Genomic DNA, 13,044 nt, shown 5'->3' with positions numbered 1-13,044 from the left:
TAGACTATGCCCCCGGTCTAACGTCCACAGTAGTCCACCCAAGCGACTGAAAATGAATCCATCGTGGAACACTCGCACGACCGATTCCTGCTTATCCGGGTAATTGGCTACGGGCAGGATAGCTGGCGTACTTCATCTGTCGACCCTGCTGGGTAACGTACGTCGCATGAGACGAGGCAGGCGGAGATTCCACACAACCCTTCGCGACTTCTGTGGGCCTCCCGTTCTGGAATACCACGCGTGCTCCTTTGCCGCTTTCATTCTGGGATCTTCGCCAGACTTAAGGTACATGCTCGGACGCCATAGGGGCAGAATTCTCGTACAATGTGTTGGCGAGATCACACCGCCTGCTGATGCTTCTGAGTCCGCAGGCACATTCTCATGGGCGACTTCAGGCTAACAATGCTCAAAGAGGATCAATTGGCACACCGCTCTATCAGCTCCTACTGTATGCGACAGCGAGCGACCTCTGTATCCTATGCGACCTGTAGATGCCCTCCAATGCGGCTAGCGGAATGCGACGATGCGCTAGAAAACGGTTATCCGTGAATGCCAAGCCCGCAACCGGTACTGTAAATGCTCGGCCGTCTCTCGCATGTCGATCGACGATGATCTCCGGCGTCTTCCAAGACAGCTCAGCGAAGCGCTTCCGTTTCTCAATGCCCGCGTGAGGACGGCTGGCTCAATGAGCGCGAAGATTGGATGCAACGGCGTCGAAGGCGACGCCAACCGAATAACGTCATCGGCAGAGAAACGCTAGGGCAATCCAGACTAGGGCCAAGCGATAAGCGAAGCATGCAACTGGTCAAGCGTCCCAACAGTCAATGGCAGGCAATTTTCCTACTACCCTGTTTCTCTTGCTTTTGCTGGCCCTTTGGTCGGCTATATACGTCAACCGCCATGTCTACCGCCACACCTCACAATGAACCCTTCTCCCGTCAAACCCGAACAACGATGCCCATTATCGATATCACCAAGGACCTCTCGGCGCTCTTCACCCAACAAGCCCACGCTACCCCCGATGCTATTGCGCTAGAGGACGAGCAGCATACTTACACTTATGCCCAGCTCCACGATAAAGTCGCCGCCCTCGCTGACCGTCTCCGGAGCCACGGCGTTGGTCGCGATAGCCTCGTCGGCGTCTTGCTGCCACGGTCCGCTGATTATGTAATCGCCTGTTTGGCGGCCCTTCGCGCCGGCGGCGCTTTTCTCGTGCTCGAGCTTGCGTATCCGCCTGATCTGCTAGCCGATGTCATCGACGACGCTCGTCCTGCCGTCCTAGTGACGATCCGGGCCGAAGTGGGCAAGATCAAAGAGGGCGTGCCGCTCGTCATCGTCGATGAGCAGCAGCCAGGTGTCAACGGCCATGTCGATGAGAAGGCGCTTCCCCCTTTACCCGAAGAGACCGACCTCGACCGTCTGAGTTTCGTGGCCTACTCCAGCGGGACCACAGGGAAGCCCAAAGGCATAGCGAACTCTCACAAAGCAGCCGTATTATCTTACAATCTCAGATTTGGCCTGTCGGATCTTCAACCGGGAGATCGTGTGGCCTGCAATGTCTTCTTCGTCTGGGAAATCTTGCGCCCTCTCCTGCGGGGAGCCACAGTGGTCGCCGTCCCTGACGATGCCAGCTATGACCCCAGGATGCTCGTGGACCTTCTGGCCTCCAAGAACATCACTGAGACCCTATTCACGCCCACTCTATTCGCAGCCATCCTATCCCGGCATCAGTCTCTTGGCACTAGGCTTCCGCATCTGAAAACCATCTGGCTGAATGGTGAAGTAGTCACCACTGACCTTGCGCGCCGCGGTATCAGAGCTCTACCAAATGCTCGCTTGCTCAACTGCTATAGCGCTTGTGAGACCCATGAAATCGCCTGTGGGGATATTCGAGACATGCTCGACAAGATCAGCAAAGATGCTCTCTACTGCCCCGTGGGTCCTCCGCTAATAGATGAGAAGTACATCTATATCCTCGACGAGGGCGGACATAGGGTCGAGCCAGGTACTAATGGCGAATTGTTCGTTGGCGGCCATTTACTCGCGCGAGGATACCTCAACCGCCCGGAGACCACTGCAGAGGCCTTCACTCCCAACCCCTTCAGCTCCAAATCTGGTGCCCGCATGTACAGGACTGGTGATAAGGCGCGCCTGCTACCTTCTGGACTTCTAGAGATCACCGGCCGCGTTGGGGCGATGATCAAGCTCCGTGGCTATTCAGTCGTTCCTGGCAAGGTCGAAAACGCAATCGTGCACTATCTTGCCGTGAGCCGGAGTGCAGTTATTGCCCATGGCGAGGGAATGGACCGGCAACTGGTAGCATACATTGTCCGGGACAAGGAATCCTCCGCAGAGCGTCCTGAAGCTGAAATCGACAATGAAGGTCGGAGTCTCACGGCACGGCGAATACTCAAACCTTATCTCGCGCATTACATGATACCCCATTGGTGGGTCGAGCTAGAAGAGCTTCCAACGCATGATGTCTCTGGGAAAGTGGATCTGAAGCGTCTACCCCCTCCACATACCAGGACCAAGTCCCCGACGGGCAAGCGAGCAACGTTTGAGCAGGATCCGATCGATACCAAACAGATTACTGAGATCTGGGCGGCGATTCTGGGCATCAAGCCTAGCTCCATCACCCCTGAATACAACTTCTTCGACCTCGGCGGTCACTCCCTTTCTTTAGCGGACCTTGCTGCACGGTTGTCCAACACTTTCGGCCTCAAGATCCCGGTCGCCCGTCTGGCAGATCCTGCAACTCTCAACGGTCATCTTGACACCGTCCGCTCCGTCAGAGATGGACAGACCGCAGCGGTACAGGCTGACCTACCTGCCGTTTTGCGAGCTGATTCCGTCCTCGACAAGGATATCCAACCCGTTAATGCAAAGATATGCGCATTGAAGGATGCCGAAACTGTGTTGTTGACTGGTGTGACCGGCTTCCTGGGGGCTTTCCTGCTTAGGGACCTGTTGGACAGCACATCTGCTAAGATTATCTGCCTTGTACGTTTCAACGACGCCTCACAAGATGACCGGCCTGCCGGTATTGCAAGAATCCGCAGGAATTTGTTGGATTTCGGCTTATGGAGCGACCTGATTATGGAACGCGTGGAAATCCTACCCGGAAATTTGTCTCGAAAGCGGTTCGGTCTTTCTCCGGACGCATTCGCCGAACTCGCCGGCCGTGTCCAGGTGATCGTCCATGCCGCAGCTACTGTCAACCTCGTGTATCCGTATGCCGCCCTGCGCCTTCCGAACGTTATCGGCACTAAGGAGATTCTGCGTCTTGCATGCCGGGGTGGAGCCACGGTGCAATACGTCTCCACTAATGGCGTTCTTCCTCCAACGTCCGGCCGGCAAGGTTGGCCAGAAGATGCCATGCTCGACGTAGACGATGTTCCGGAGAAACTTGCTGATGGCTATGGCCAAACGAAATGGGTAGCAGAACAGCTCGTACTCGAAGCCGGTCGCCGTGGTTTGCCCGTGAAAGTACATCGAGCAGGCACGATCAGTGGGCACAGTGAGACGGGCGCCTCGAACGCCTGGGACCTCCTTACCGCCTTGATCGTGGAATCTGTTCGGATCGGCTACCACCCAGACGTTATAGGCTGGCGAGCCGAGATGACTCCAGTCGACTTTGTGAGCAAGGCGATGATTCATCTCAGCAATCAGACTGAGGTGGGCCAAACTATCTTCCACCTGGGCGATCCAACACCTGTAGATACGAGTGCGGTCTTCGAAGATCTCACTCAGCTCGGATATCCCACACAGCCACTCCAGTTCGACAAGTGGGTTGCTCTCTGGGACGACAAGAGAGGCTCAGTCAAAGGAGGAGATGGTGCCTTTACCATTGATATTCTCCGCAGCGGTATGCCAAGTGTCGCCTTCTTACGAGATATCGTCGTCCTTGATAACGCCAAAACACGGCCTTTCCGTGCAGTTGTAGAACGCCCCAAAGTCGATCAGGTTCTCCTTGAGACATACACTCGCCATTGGTATGCTCGCGGCTGGCTTGATGAACCACCGACCAGCCAGAATGCTAAAGGTGGGTCCGGGCAGCTTCCGCGGAGAGGACCACTATATGGGAAGGTCGCTGTCGTCATGGGTGCCTCCTCCGGAATCGGCGCCGCGACTGCGTCAGGTCTCGTAAGAGAAGGCTGTCATGTAGCCCTCGCTGCTCGTCGCTTAGATGCGCTCGAGGACCTTAAGAAGCGACTGGTCGTGCGTGAGGGCAAAGTTATCTGCCAAAGGACCGACGTTACGGACAAAGCGCAGGTTGAAGCGCTTGTTAGCGCAGCTGAGAAGGAGCTGGGTCCTATCGACATATTCATCTCGGTGTCGGGCGTCATGTACTTCACCATGATGAAGAACGTTCAGACGGAGGAGTGGAATCGCACCGTCGACGTAAACTGCAAAGGCCTGCTGAACTGTATTTCCTCTACAGTTCCAGCTATGCTCGGCCGTGGCAAGGGCCACATTGTCGCTATCTCCTCAGACGCAGGCCGAAAGGTATTTCCGGGCCTGGGCGTCTACTCAGCCAGCAAATTTTTCGTTGAAGCCACGCTACAAAGCTTGCGTCTCGAGACCGCTGGCACCGGGCTTCGCGTCACGAGCGTACAACCTGGCAATGTTTCCACGGATCTGCTAGGTATGTCGACTGATACGGAAGCGCTCAAGAAGTACGGCGAGCCGTCGGGAGCGAAGGTGTTGGGCGCCGAGGACGTGGCCAACTCGATCGTCTATGCGCTGAAGCAGCCGGAGCACGTCTCCGTGAATGAAATCTTGATCGAGCCTCGCGATGAGCCCATTTAAACCATCGAGCCTTGCTGGGTAAGAAAAACATGGAAGAAATAAGGGGCATGGAAGACAGAATGGGCATATAGATAGTTAGTTTCTTATTGTGGTATAGGGGGACCGAGTCAATTCGCAGTCTGAGGCGAGCTAGTGTTTAATGCAATCGGAGTTGAGGGTTGGCAGGATGAGCAAGCTCAAGAGAGGCTAATTTGGCCAGCCATCAGACTCTAGGAACAGATCGTGCCATCGCGCCAGCTTTCTCGTACTACTTATATTCCCTCCCCTCTATCTACTCGCCCTGTCAGTGTCTCGTCCGATCATCTTCGCCACTTTTCTCCACCATATCCCAACTACAACGCAAACCTAAAATCCGGATGCTCATCCCCCAACTCCTCCACAGTCCCCTCAACCACAGCGGGATACTCCGACCTCCGCTCATCCCTCTTCTTGTTCTCCCACCAGCAGCCCAGGAACGTAATCGTCGCCGCAGTGGCACCCATGCACGCCAGCCCCAGCCCAGTGCTGAATCCGGTATGGAACCTCGGCGTCTCCTTAAACATAAACACGTTACTGGACACAAACGCGCCCGCTGTCCCGAAATTAATAATCGCGCCAATCGCAATCGCGCGCTTGTACCCCTTCCCGGCATTCATGCTCACCCACACAATGCTGATCGGCATCGCCAGGTAGCAGCCGCACGCGATGAAGAACATGCCCATGTACCGGACGCCCGGCGCGGGCGGGTACGCGATTTCGACGGCAAGCCCGACGACGAGCACGGCCCAGCCGAGGATGTAGAAGGCGTAGCGCCGGTTGAGGTACTCGCTGAGGTAGGCGAAGATGACGCTGAAGGTGGCGCCGACGAGGTACACGGGGATGGTGTGGATTTGTGCTTGGGTGGCGGTGTAGCCGAGGCCTTTGAGGATGGTGGGTTGGAAATTTGCGAGCGAATTTGCGTTCTCAGTTACTCCGAGGTTCATGGCGACACTATGCATGCGGGCGTTAGCGAGTAGGTACGTTCGACGAGAATAGCAGGGAAAGGGAGGAGAGAGTGATGAGACAGGAGGAGAAAGAAGCCATACCCAGCCCAGATCTTCCAGTCCTTGAGGTGGTGCAGGGCGCCGCGGAGGGTGATGGTTTCGTTGGGGTTGTGGCCTCCGTCTTTGACGCGCGTGAGCATGAGCTCTTTTTCCTCTTTGGAGAGGAAGTTGCAATCCTCTGGGAAGGGGACGACGAGCGGCCAGGAGACGATGCTGATCACGATGGTTAAGATGCCCTCGATGATGAAGATCCTGTTCGCATATCAGTCTTCCCATTCATCATTCATGCCAACTGTTCTGTGCGTAAATGGGGCCATGAACTTACCATCTCCACGCGCTATACCCACCCACGCCATCCATCTTCGCAATCAGCGAAGAAATAAAGCCGTTAATTGCGCCGGCGATGATTCCAGCCGTACAGAAGAAAACGAAGCGGCTGAGGTATTCTTTAGTCGTGTAGTACGCGCCGATGAGGTACGCAGCGCCGCTAATAAATGCAGATTCCGCCATGCCTTCCAGCAGGCGCGTGACGACGAGCTCTTCCCAGCGCTTTACCAGCCCGCAGCCGATCACCGTGATGCCTGGACGTTGCGTTAGCATACAGCTGCGAAGGAGGAGCACGTGCACGGGGCAGAGGAGGAATGAGAGGGGGAAAGACGTTACCCCAAGCTACCATCATGACGCACAGCGATTTGGGACCGTACTTCTTGAAGGCGATGGTTAGAGGGACGCCGGCGGTGAGGATGCCGAGGTTGAAGATCCACACGCAGATGTTGAAGCGCTGGCCGATGAGGTTGAGCTCTTTTTCCATGCCTTGGATTTTGGCGTTGCCAATCTGGGTGGGTGGTTAGTAGATGGTGGTATTTGGTGGCACTGTGGCCGTAGGGAGGTGAGGAGTAAGGTCTTGGAGGGATTGTGGGACATGTACGGAAGGGAGAGGTTGGTGGCCTTACATTGGCTCTGTCGATGAAGTTCGCCAGATACAGAACCCATAGGACTGGGAGAATGCGCATGTCGAGCTTGCGGACCAGGCGCCGCTCAGCAGCACGGTCGATGGGAGGTTCGAGAGAGGACGACGTCGGAGAGACGCCGCCCTCGATGATAACTGCCATCTTCTCTGAATCCGCCATGTTGACGATGTCGAGCAGCAGTAAGAGCCTGTCTTACAGTACTGGAGAATGCGTATACCAGGCGCTCCAACGCAGGTCTCGAGGAGGCGGGATAGATAGATAGAGACGCTCTCCAAGCGGAAGGAGAGAACAAGGTGCTGCAGCGGCAGATTACACAGGACAGCAGACCAGAGCTCGACTGATGCGATGCGACACAAAAGTCCCAAACAGCTGCAACAGACGAGATATACTAGCAACCCAGCCCCGGCCCTGCGACACCCTGGGAACTGTCGTCCACGAACGGTGAGTCCTCCGAGTCGTGACACACGAACGCTCGCAACTACCGAGCCGGCCTGGTGGCAATGCGAATGCGAAGTCGTGCAAGGGAGTACTTGGTCTAGAAGGCTTCGCCAACGGGCATCCGAGCTATAGCGGGAGGAGAGGAGAAAGGGTCTGGTCTGTCAGACTGAGACCAGAGAGGTGGGGCATCTCAATGAATGGCCCTGTCCTTCAGGGCGTATCTTGGTGTAACCGTCGTATGCTCGACGCACATCCCCCATCTACTGCCTAACCCGGCCAGGGAGGGATCATCTCCTTTATCGGCCCTGCCCTGCCCTGACCTCACCGCTGACCCCTCACTTCACGCTCGGTTCCGCACCCTGGGCCCTGCCCTGTCCTAGTCGCCTCTATGCCGCGACTACGGCGGCACAGAAAGTGCTGCAGCCGCTCGTACGATCAGATAGCGCGCTGGAGCCAATGGCGGCGCTCGGAGCGGTCCCGGGCGCTTGAAGCAATTATTGAGGACGCAGATATAGAGGCCCCTTGGAGGGAGGGCGGACCTATCGGTCGTGGTGGTTGCGTCGGTAAGGTCGCCGAGATGGGGCTGCGAACCAGATCGTCGGGTGCGGGCGCGATGTGGCGCGCCAAACTTTGACTTTCCTGGCGGCTGCGGCATAGCGTTCCCCGCGCCACGGGCCGTGGTCGTACCTATGTACGCTTGGACCCTGAGGCTTTGGATGTATGAGCTGAAGGGCTGAGGCGTGGGTGGGCGTTGAGGTACTGTAGGTTTGGTTGGATGATGTGCGTCGTTCGTCATGACCGCCCAAGTACCACGGTACTGTGTACGTCCCCATCGAGCGATCGATAGAAGCCAGAAAACAAGGTTTGAGGGAATCTCCAAATGAAAGGATCTCTCAACGAAACGTGTATACCAACAACGTACCCACGGTATCCCTTGGACACCTCACACCAAACCACCAAGGCAGACACGCTCCCTCAGGCCTCCATGGTACGAGTGGGAACGGCAGAAGGTACCTCCACACGGCCTGTCGCAATAAACTTTGCGCCAGAAAAATTAAGCAAACCAGGATGAACCACGCCTCTGTGCGTCTCCAATCCTTCGCCTGCTTCTCTGCCACTCAACCCTTCCGCAAAGCCCCAGCCTCGTATTCCTCCAGCCTGGGTTCCTGACTACCCCGATCCTAGCAATCCCACCACAGACCCTTCATCAGGCAGTCCCGCCGTGGTCTTTTTCTCTCAGGAACACCAATCCTTGAGCGGTCCAGCAATGCACTCAACGTCGTATTCTCCCGAAATAAATCTCGTCGCACTACGAGCCCGTTTCCGCCATAGCTAGCAACGCCTTTCACATGAATGGGCGAGCTTGCGTATGAGGCGAGTATCAGACGTGCGCCACCAATCAACTATTATACCAGTAATGAAAAAAACTTCGCTGGCTAATCCGGCGTTCTGGAAACTTGTGTTCGTCGGACGAATGCCTAGTGGAGAGCCCGCGCGGGCGGGAAAAACAGGCCTGCGAAGGTGGTTCGTCGCTACACAGCAGCTCTTCCGGTCGTTCCCCCCGTACATAATACCAGTGCAATGGGACAGGGGACCTAACTAGGTACCTCTGCCAGGTGCAGGAGGGAAGGTTCCGTCGCCCTGCCAGCTAACTAGGTACGGAACGCAATAGTGAAGCATGAGGTTCCGGATCCGCGAGCGCTACCTCTCTCACAGACATAACACGATCTTCGAATGAGACGGATTCCAGATCTTGCACCTGCAGTTAGTAGGACGGGAAGGCATCGCTGGATCGTCTATAAAGATACTTGCTCTGCGCTAGTTTACCCGGCCTGGCCCCCCGTTTTCCCCTTCAACCCCTTCATTACCCACTGTTGGTCCCTTCCTTAAAAGCCTGCTAGCTCGGTCAGGGAGAGAGAAAGAGTCAGGTGCTCATCAGTCAGGTACAAGATGATCTTCTCAGCGTATGCTCAGGAGCAGCGCGATCTGCGATGGGTCAGCGTCAGCCTGACCGTGATTGCGACGGTGTTGCTGGTCTGTCGGCTGGCGACGACGTGGCAGAATCGTGGGTGGTTTGGCGCGGAAGATATCATGGTCATTGCTGCTACGGTGCGTTTCCTGCTCTCTTTTTATTCAGCCCATCAAGCTTGGAACTGACGAACGGCATGCAGGTCTGGCTCATCATCTTCACAGCAATGGTGTACATGGCGACTGTATATGGCTTCGGAAAACACGTGCCTGATATCATAGCGTCTGGCGGTAATGTCACGACGGCGCTGAAGGTAAGTTGCAATCTACCTCTCTACCTCCCTCTTTCCTTTATCCTAAGCAAAACTGATCCTGACAAAATTCGCAGTATTTCTGGCTCACCCAGATCTTCTATACGCTCTGCAACGGCACCAACAAACTCGCCTTCCTCACTCTCTACTACCGCGTCTTCCCCGTCAAGGGCTTCCGCCGCGCCTGTATGGCCATGATCGCAGTCAGCGTCGTGTGGACACTGTCCTACGTCGTGGTCGCTATCTTTCAGTGCTCGCCTGTTCCGCGCGTGTACAATCGCAAGATTCCGGGGACTTGTATTAACTTTGTGTGGCATCGGTATGTAGCTCCAGTCCGCAAGACGTGTTCATGGATGGCTAACGCGAAGTTAGCTGGACGAACGCCGTCTCCAACCTCGTCACCGACCTCACCATCTTCTTCCTGCCCATGCCGCTCATCATGCGCCTCAACATGTCCATCGGGAACCGCATCGGGCTCATCGTGCTTTTCAGCATGGGCTTCTTTATCTGCCTCATCACCGTCCTGCGCATGGTGACGCTGCCCCTAACGCTCAAGACCAAGGAGCCGACGTGGGAATCAGCGCCCACGAATCTCTGGTCGTTCATCGAGGCCGCCGTCGGCGTCATTTGCGCCTGTCTGATTAGCTTGCGGCGCTCGATATCGCGCTTCTGGCCCAAGAGGTGGCGCAGCACTAAGGGGAGCAGTGCGCGCTATTACCATCAGTATCCCAGCAGAGGTGGGAGTGCGCCGCTGTCTGGCAAGAATGGTGGGTTGGGTGTACCGGGCTCGAGCTTCCATATGGAGGCTTTGAAGAGTAGCAAGAGTACGGGCAAGACGGAGATCGATGTATCTATGGTGAGTCGGAGCGAGAGCCAGGAGCGCATGATCGAAGGGATCACAGTGACGAAGGATATTGAAGTTGTGCGTCAGTGAACGCTGAATAGAGAAGGAAAGGAAGAAAAAAAGGGAGTGCGGACTTCTTCTGTACGATATACATAGAGACAAAGACAATGAAGTGCTTCACGGCAGGAAAAGTTTATGCTCGCAGCATCGCTCGCGCCCGCTCAAGGTCGGCCGTCATGTCGTGGTCCCAGATCCAGCTCATCCTCTGCACCGCGTTGCGCTCGAACGCGTCGAGATCATCACCGGCAGCGCCGTGCAGCTCCCAGAGCTCGCCTGCCTCCCGACTTGTCTCCACCAGCTTGAGCGACCGGGGGCGTCTGACATGGTCATAGGCTCGGAACGCATCCTCGAGGCCGTCCGCGCTGGACACGTCGGCCAGCAACTCGCCGAGCACATAGCAGTCCTCCACGCACATTCCCGCGCCAGACCCTTGGTGCGGCGTCGTCGCGTGCGCCGCATCGCCCACGAGGCATATCCTCGGCCGCGTCTGGAAAAAAGTGCGAGCCGGTTCGTGGTTGAACAAGGCCCAGATATCCGGGTTCTTCATGTTCGCCATGATGCTCTGCACGTTCGGAGTCCACTCCGCATAATCAGCCAGCATGTCCTCCTTGCTGGTCTTGACTACCCACTCCGGGTCCTTCCACTCATCTCGCGAGCTGAACGCCACCACTGTCCACGCAATCAGTTATCAGCCCATCCCCTGCCTGCCTGTAAGGGCAGGTAGGTGGCTCCATACATACCGTTCATGATAGTGCCATTTGCAATCGGGAAGGTCAGCACATGGCCGCGGTACCCGCAATACATCTGCGGCGTCCGAGGAATCTCGTCGCCCAAGAGCTCGACTGCTTTCTGCATCGGGATGAGGCCGCGATACGCATACTTCCCCGAGAAAACGGGTCGGCCGTCCTGCCTGCCAAGCACCAGCTCTCGCGTCCGCGACTTGATGCCATCGCAGCCAATCACGGCGGTGTGCTGCGCCGTCGCGCCGTCCGCGAAGTGCAGCACGGCGTCGCCGGACCCATCCGCTGCCTGCGTCACATCGACGAGTTTCTTGCGGAACTGCGCAACGTCGGCGGGTATCAGCTTGACGAGCTCGTCCAGGAAATGCGCGCGGTGCACGCCGCCTCTTGGACCGCGGCGTGCGGGCATCACGAAGAGCGGCTCGTCGAGCTTGATCGCCTTGTCGCCCTTGTGGCAGACCACGCCGTTCGCGTCTGCTTTTCTGCGGTCGCCGACGCGCACGTCGAACCATTTCGGCGGATCGGTAACGACGTTGTTAGAGATGCGCAGGAAGCCTTCTTTTATTTTGGGGGAGATGAGCTCCATGATGCGGACCATGCATGGCTCGAAGCCAACGCCAGCACCGATTTCGCCGAACTGCGCGGCGGACTGTTAGGGTACGATCAGCAAATGCTCAGTATTGCGTTCCGCGAACTCTTACCTCGTACACTGTAATCGGAATATCATGCTTCTGCAGAGCGATGGCGAGAGTAAGCCCCGAGATGCCACCTCCTACGATAGCGATGTTGAAAGGCTTTGCCGACGATGCCATGGTGGACTCTGTTTCAAAAGCCGTGTTTCGCCTAGAGCTTTATACATACACCTTTGGGGTACAACTTCGAGTAGCGCAAGACACTAGTGACCATTTTATCCTTGTTTGTTGCCCCGCATCACGTGAGTGGGGTGGGGCGTTGGATGACACCTGCTTGTAGTCGCGGCTTGTGGAGTGGTATGTTACAGTATGAACCGGATTCGCTCGTACACTGCACTCGGTAGATGTACGACTGGCGCTTGCAAGATAGGCGCTCTAGCGCGTAGTGATTCAGCGGGCCCACGGCTAACGCACCTGAAGCGGGACGACTCCTTCAGTATGTACCCAAAACATCCTGGAACTATCCAAGGTGGCCTGTTCCACCATACGGGCAAGCTTCACTGGAAGTTTTCGACTCTCGTATGCAAGGGTGAGTGGATAGTGCAAACGTCCTCTGTCATCGCGCGTGTGGCTAGCAGTCTGATCCTTGCAGCACCGATGTTGGAGCCGTGCGGTGGACGTCTCGAACTCAGACCACAATCTCTCCATTCTCACACCGGGCGACGTATTGGCGGGCATCTGTTAGCATCTTCTTCCTTTGCCTTGGCAGCTCTCTTTCCTTCTCAGCCAACTCTCTAGCGCCCTCCTCCACATCTGCCTTGCCGACCTGGACTATCCTCGCACGACGATTTCAATCTCCTACAAAGCATCTTTCTCCGCCCCGATGAAGTGCATTTTGGCCTGTTCGACCGCCTTCGTAATCTGCTTGTAAAGCTCTTGCATTCTTTCAATATCCAGCTGGAAGGTCACTGGGTGCAAAGCCAAGCACAGCGATATACCGAGTAGTCAATGACAGGTTTGCGACACCAAGAAGCATGTTTCATTTTCTGGCCTTTTGTAGGGAATGAGCTGGGACCCCCAGACATTTTCTAATCCTTGAAGTAATTTTTGGTCTTTGACATCCTTCCCTTGTTTATCTTGTCCATCCTTTGTTCGAAAGGATTACATCTCTTGTAATGCAATGCAAATTTCATCTCTGAGTCGGGCCTTGCTGAAGTGCATGTTCAGATAAAGTGCTACGGTGGTG

At 56.0% G+C, this 13,044-nt stretch overlaps 4 protein-coding genes across 4 annotated transcripts; 2 read left to right on the top strand and 2 right to left on the bottom strand.

Annotated features, from left to right (window-relative positions):
• Window positions 1-954: 954 nt before the first annotated feature.
• BU26DRAFT_413579 (tyrocidine synthetase 1) lies at window positions 955-4,812 on the top strand (the record flags this gene model as incomplete). The annotated part of the gene is made up of 1 exon (XM_033823025.1): window positions 955-4,812. The coding sequence occupies one exon, from the start codon at window positions 955-957 to the stop codon at window positions 4,810-4,812; it is 3,858 nt and encodes a 1,285-aa protein (XP_033690801.1).
• Window positions 4,813-5,144: 332 nt separating this feature from the next.
• Window positions 5,145-6,964, bottom strand: BU26DRAFT_536239 (MFS general substrate transporter; the record flags this gene model as incomplete). Its single annotated transcript, XM_033831337.1, has 5 exons — window positions 5,145-5,781; window positions 5,877-6,086; window positions 6,160-6,415; window positions 6,498-6,669; window positions 6,788-6,964. 5 exons carry the CDS (start codon window positions 6,962-6,964, stop codon window positions 5,145-5,147), a joined length of 1,452 nt encoding a protein of 483 aa, XP_033690800.1.
• A 2,229-nt stretch (window positions 6,965-9,193) lies between these two features.
• On the top strand, window positions 9,194-10,456 carry BU26DRAFT_414208 (uncharacterized protein; the record flags this gene model as incomplete). The annotated part of the gene is made up of 4 exons (XM_033823055.1): window positions 9,194-9,356; window positions 9,437-9,525; window positions 9,600-9,841; window positions 9,895-10,456. 4 exons carry the CDS (start codon window positions 9,194-9,196, stop codon window positions 10,454-10,456), a joined length of 1,056 nt encoding a protein of 351 aa, XP_033690799.1.
• Window positions 10,457-10,568: 112 nt separating this feature from the next.
• Window positions 10,569-11,960, bottom strand: BU26DRAFT_392390 (FAD/NAD(P)-binding domain-containing protein; the record flags this gene model as incomplete). Its single annotated transcript, XM_033822711.1, has 3 exons — window positions 10,569-11,095; window positions 11,167-11,815; window positions 11,868-11,960. Coding segments are annotated over 3 exons (1,269 nt in total), but the record flags the coding sequence as incomplete, so codon positions are not given.
• Between the last annotated feature and the right edge of the window lie 1,084 nt (window positions 11,961-13,044).

This window comes from Trematosphaeria pertusa (assembly GCF_010094035.1).
Source record: "Trematosphaeria pertusa strain CBS 122368 unplaced genomic scaffold BU26scaffold_1, whole genome shotgun sequence".
In the NCBI taxonomy this organism is placed as follows: Eukaryota; Fungi; Ascomycota; class Dothideomycetes; order Pleosporales; family Trematosphaeriaceae; genus Trematosphaeria; species Trematosphaeria pertusa.
Note: the sequence above shows the minus strand (reverse complement) of the source record. Positions and strands in the feature narration are given on the sequence as shown.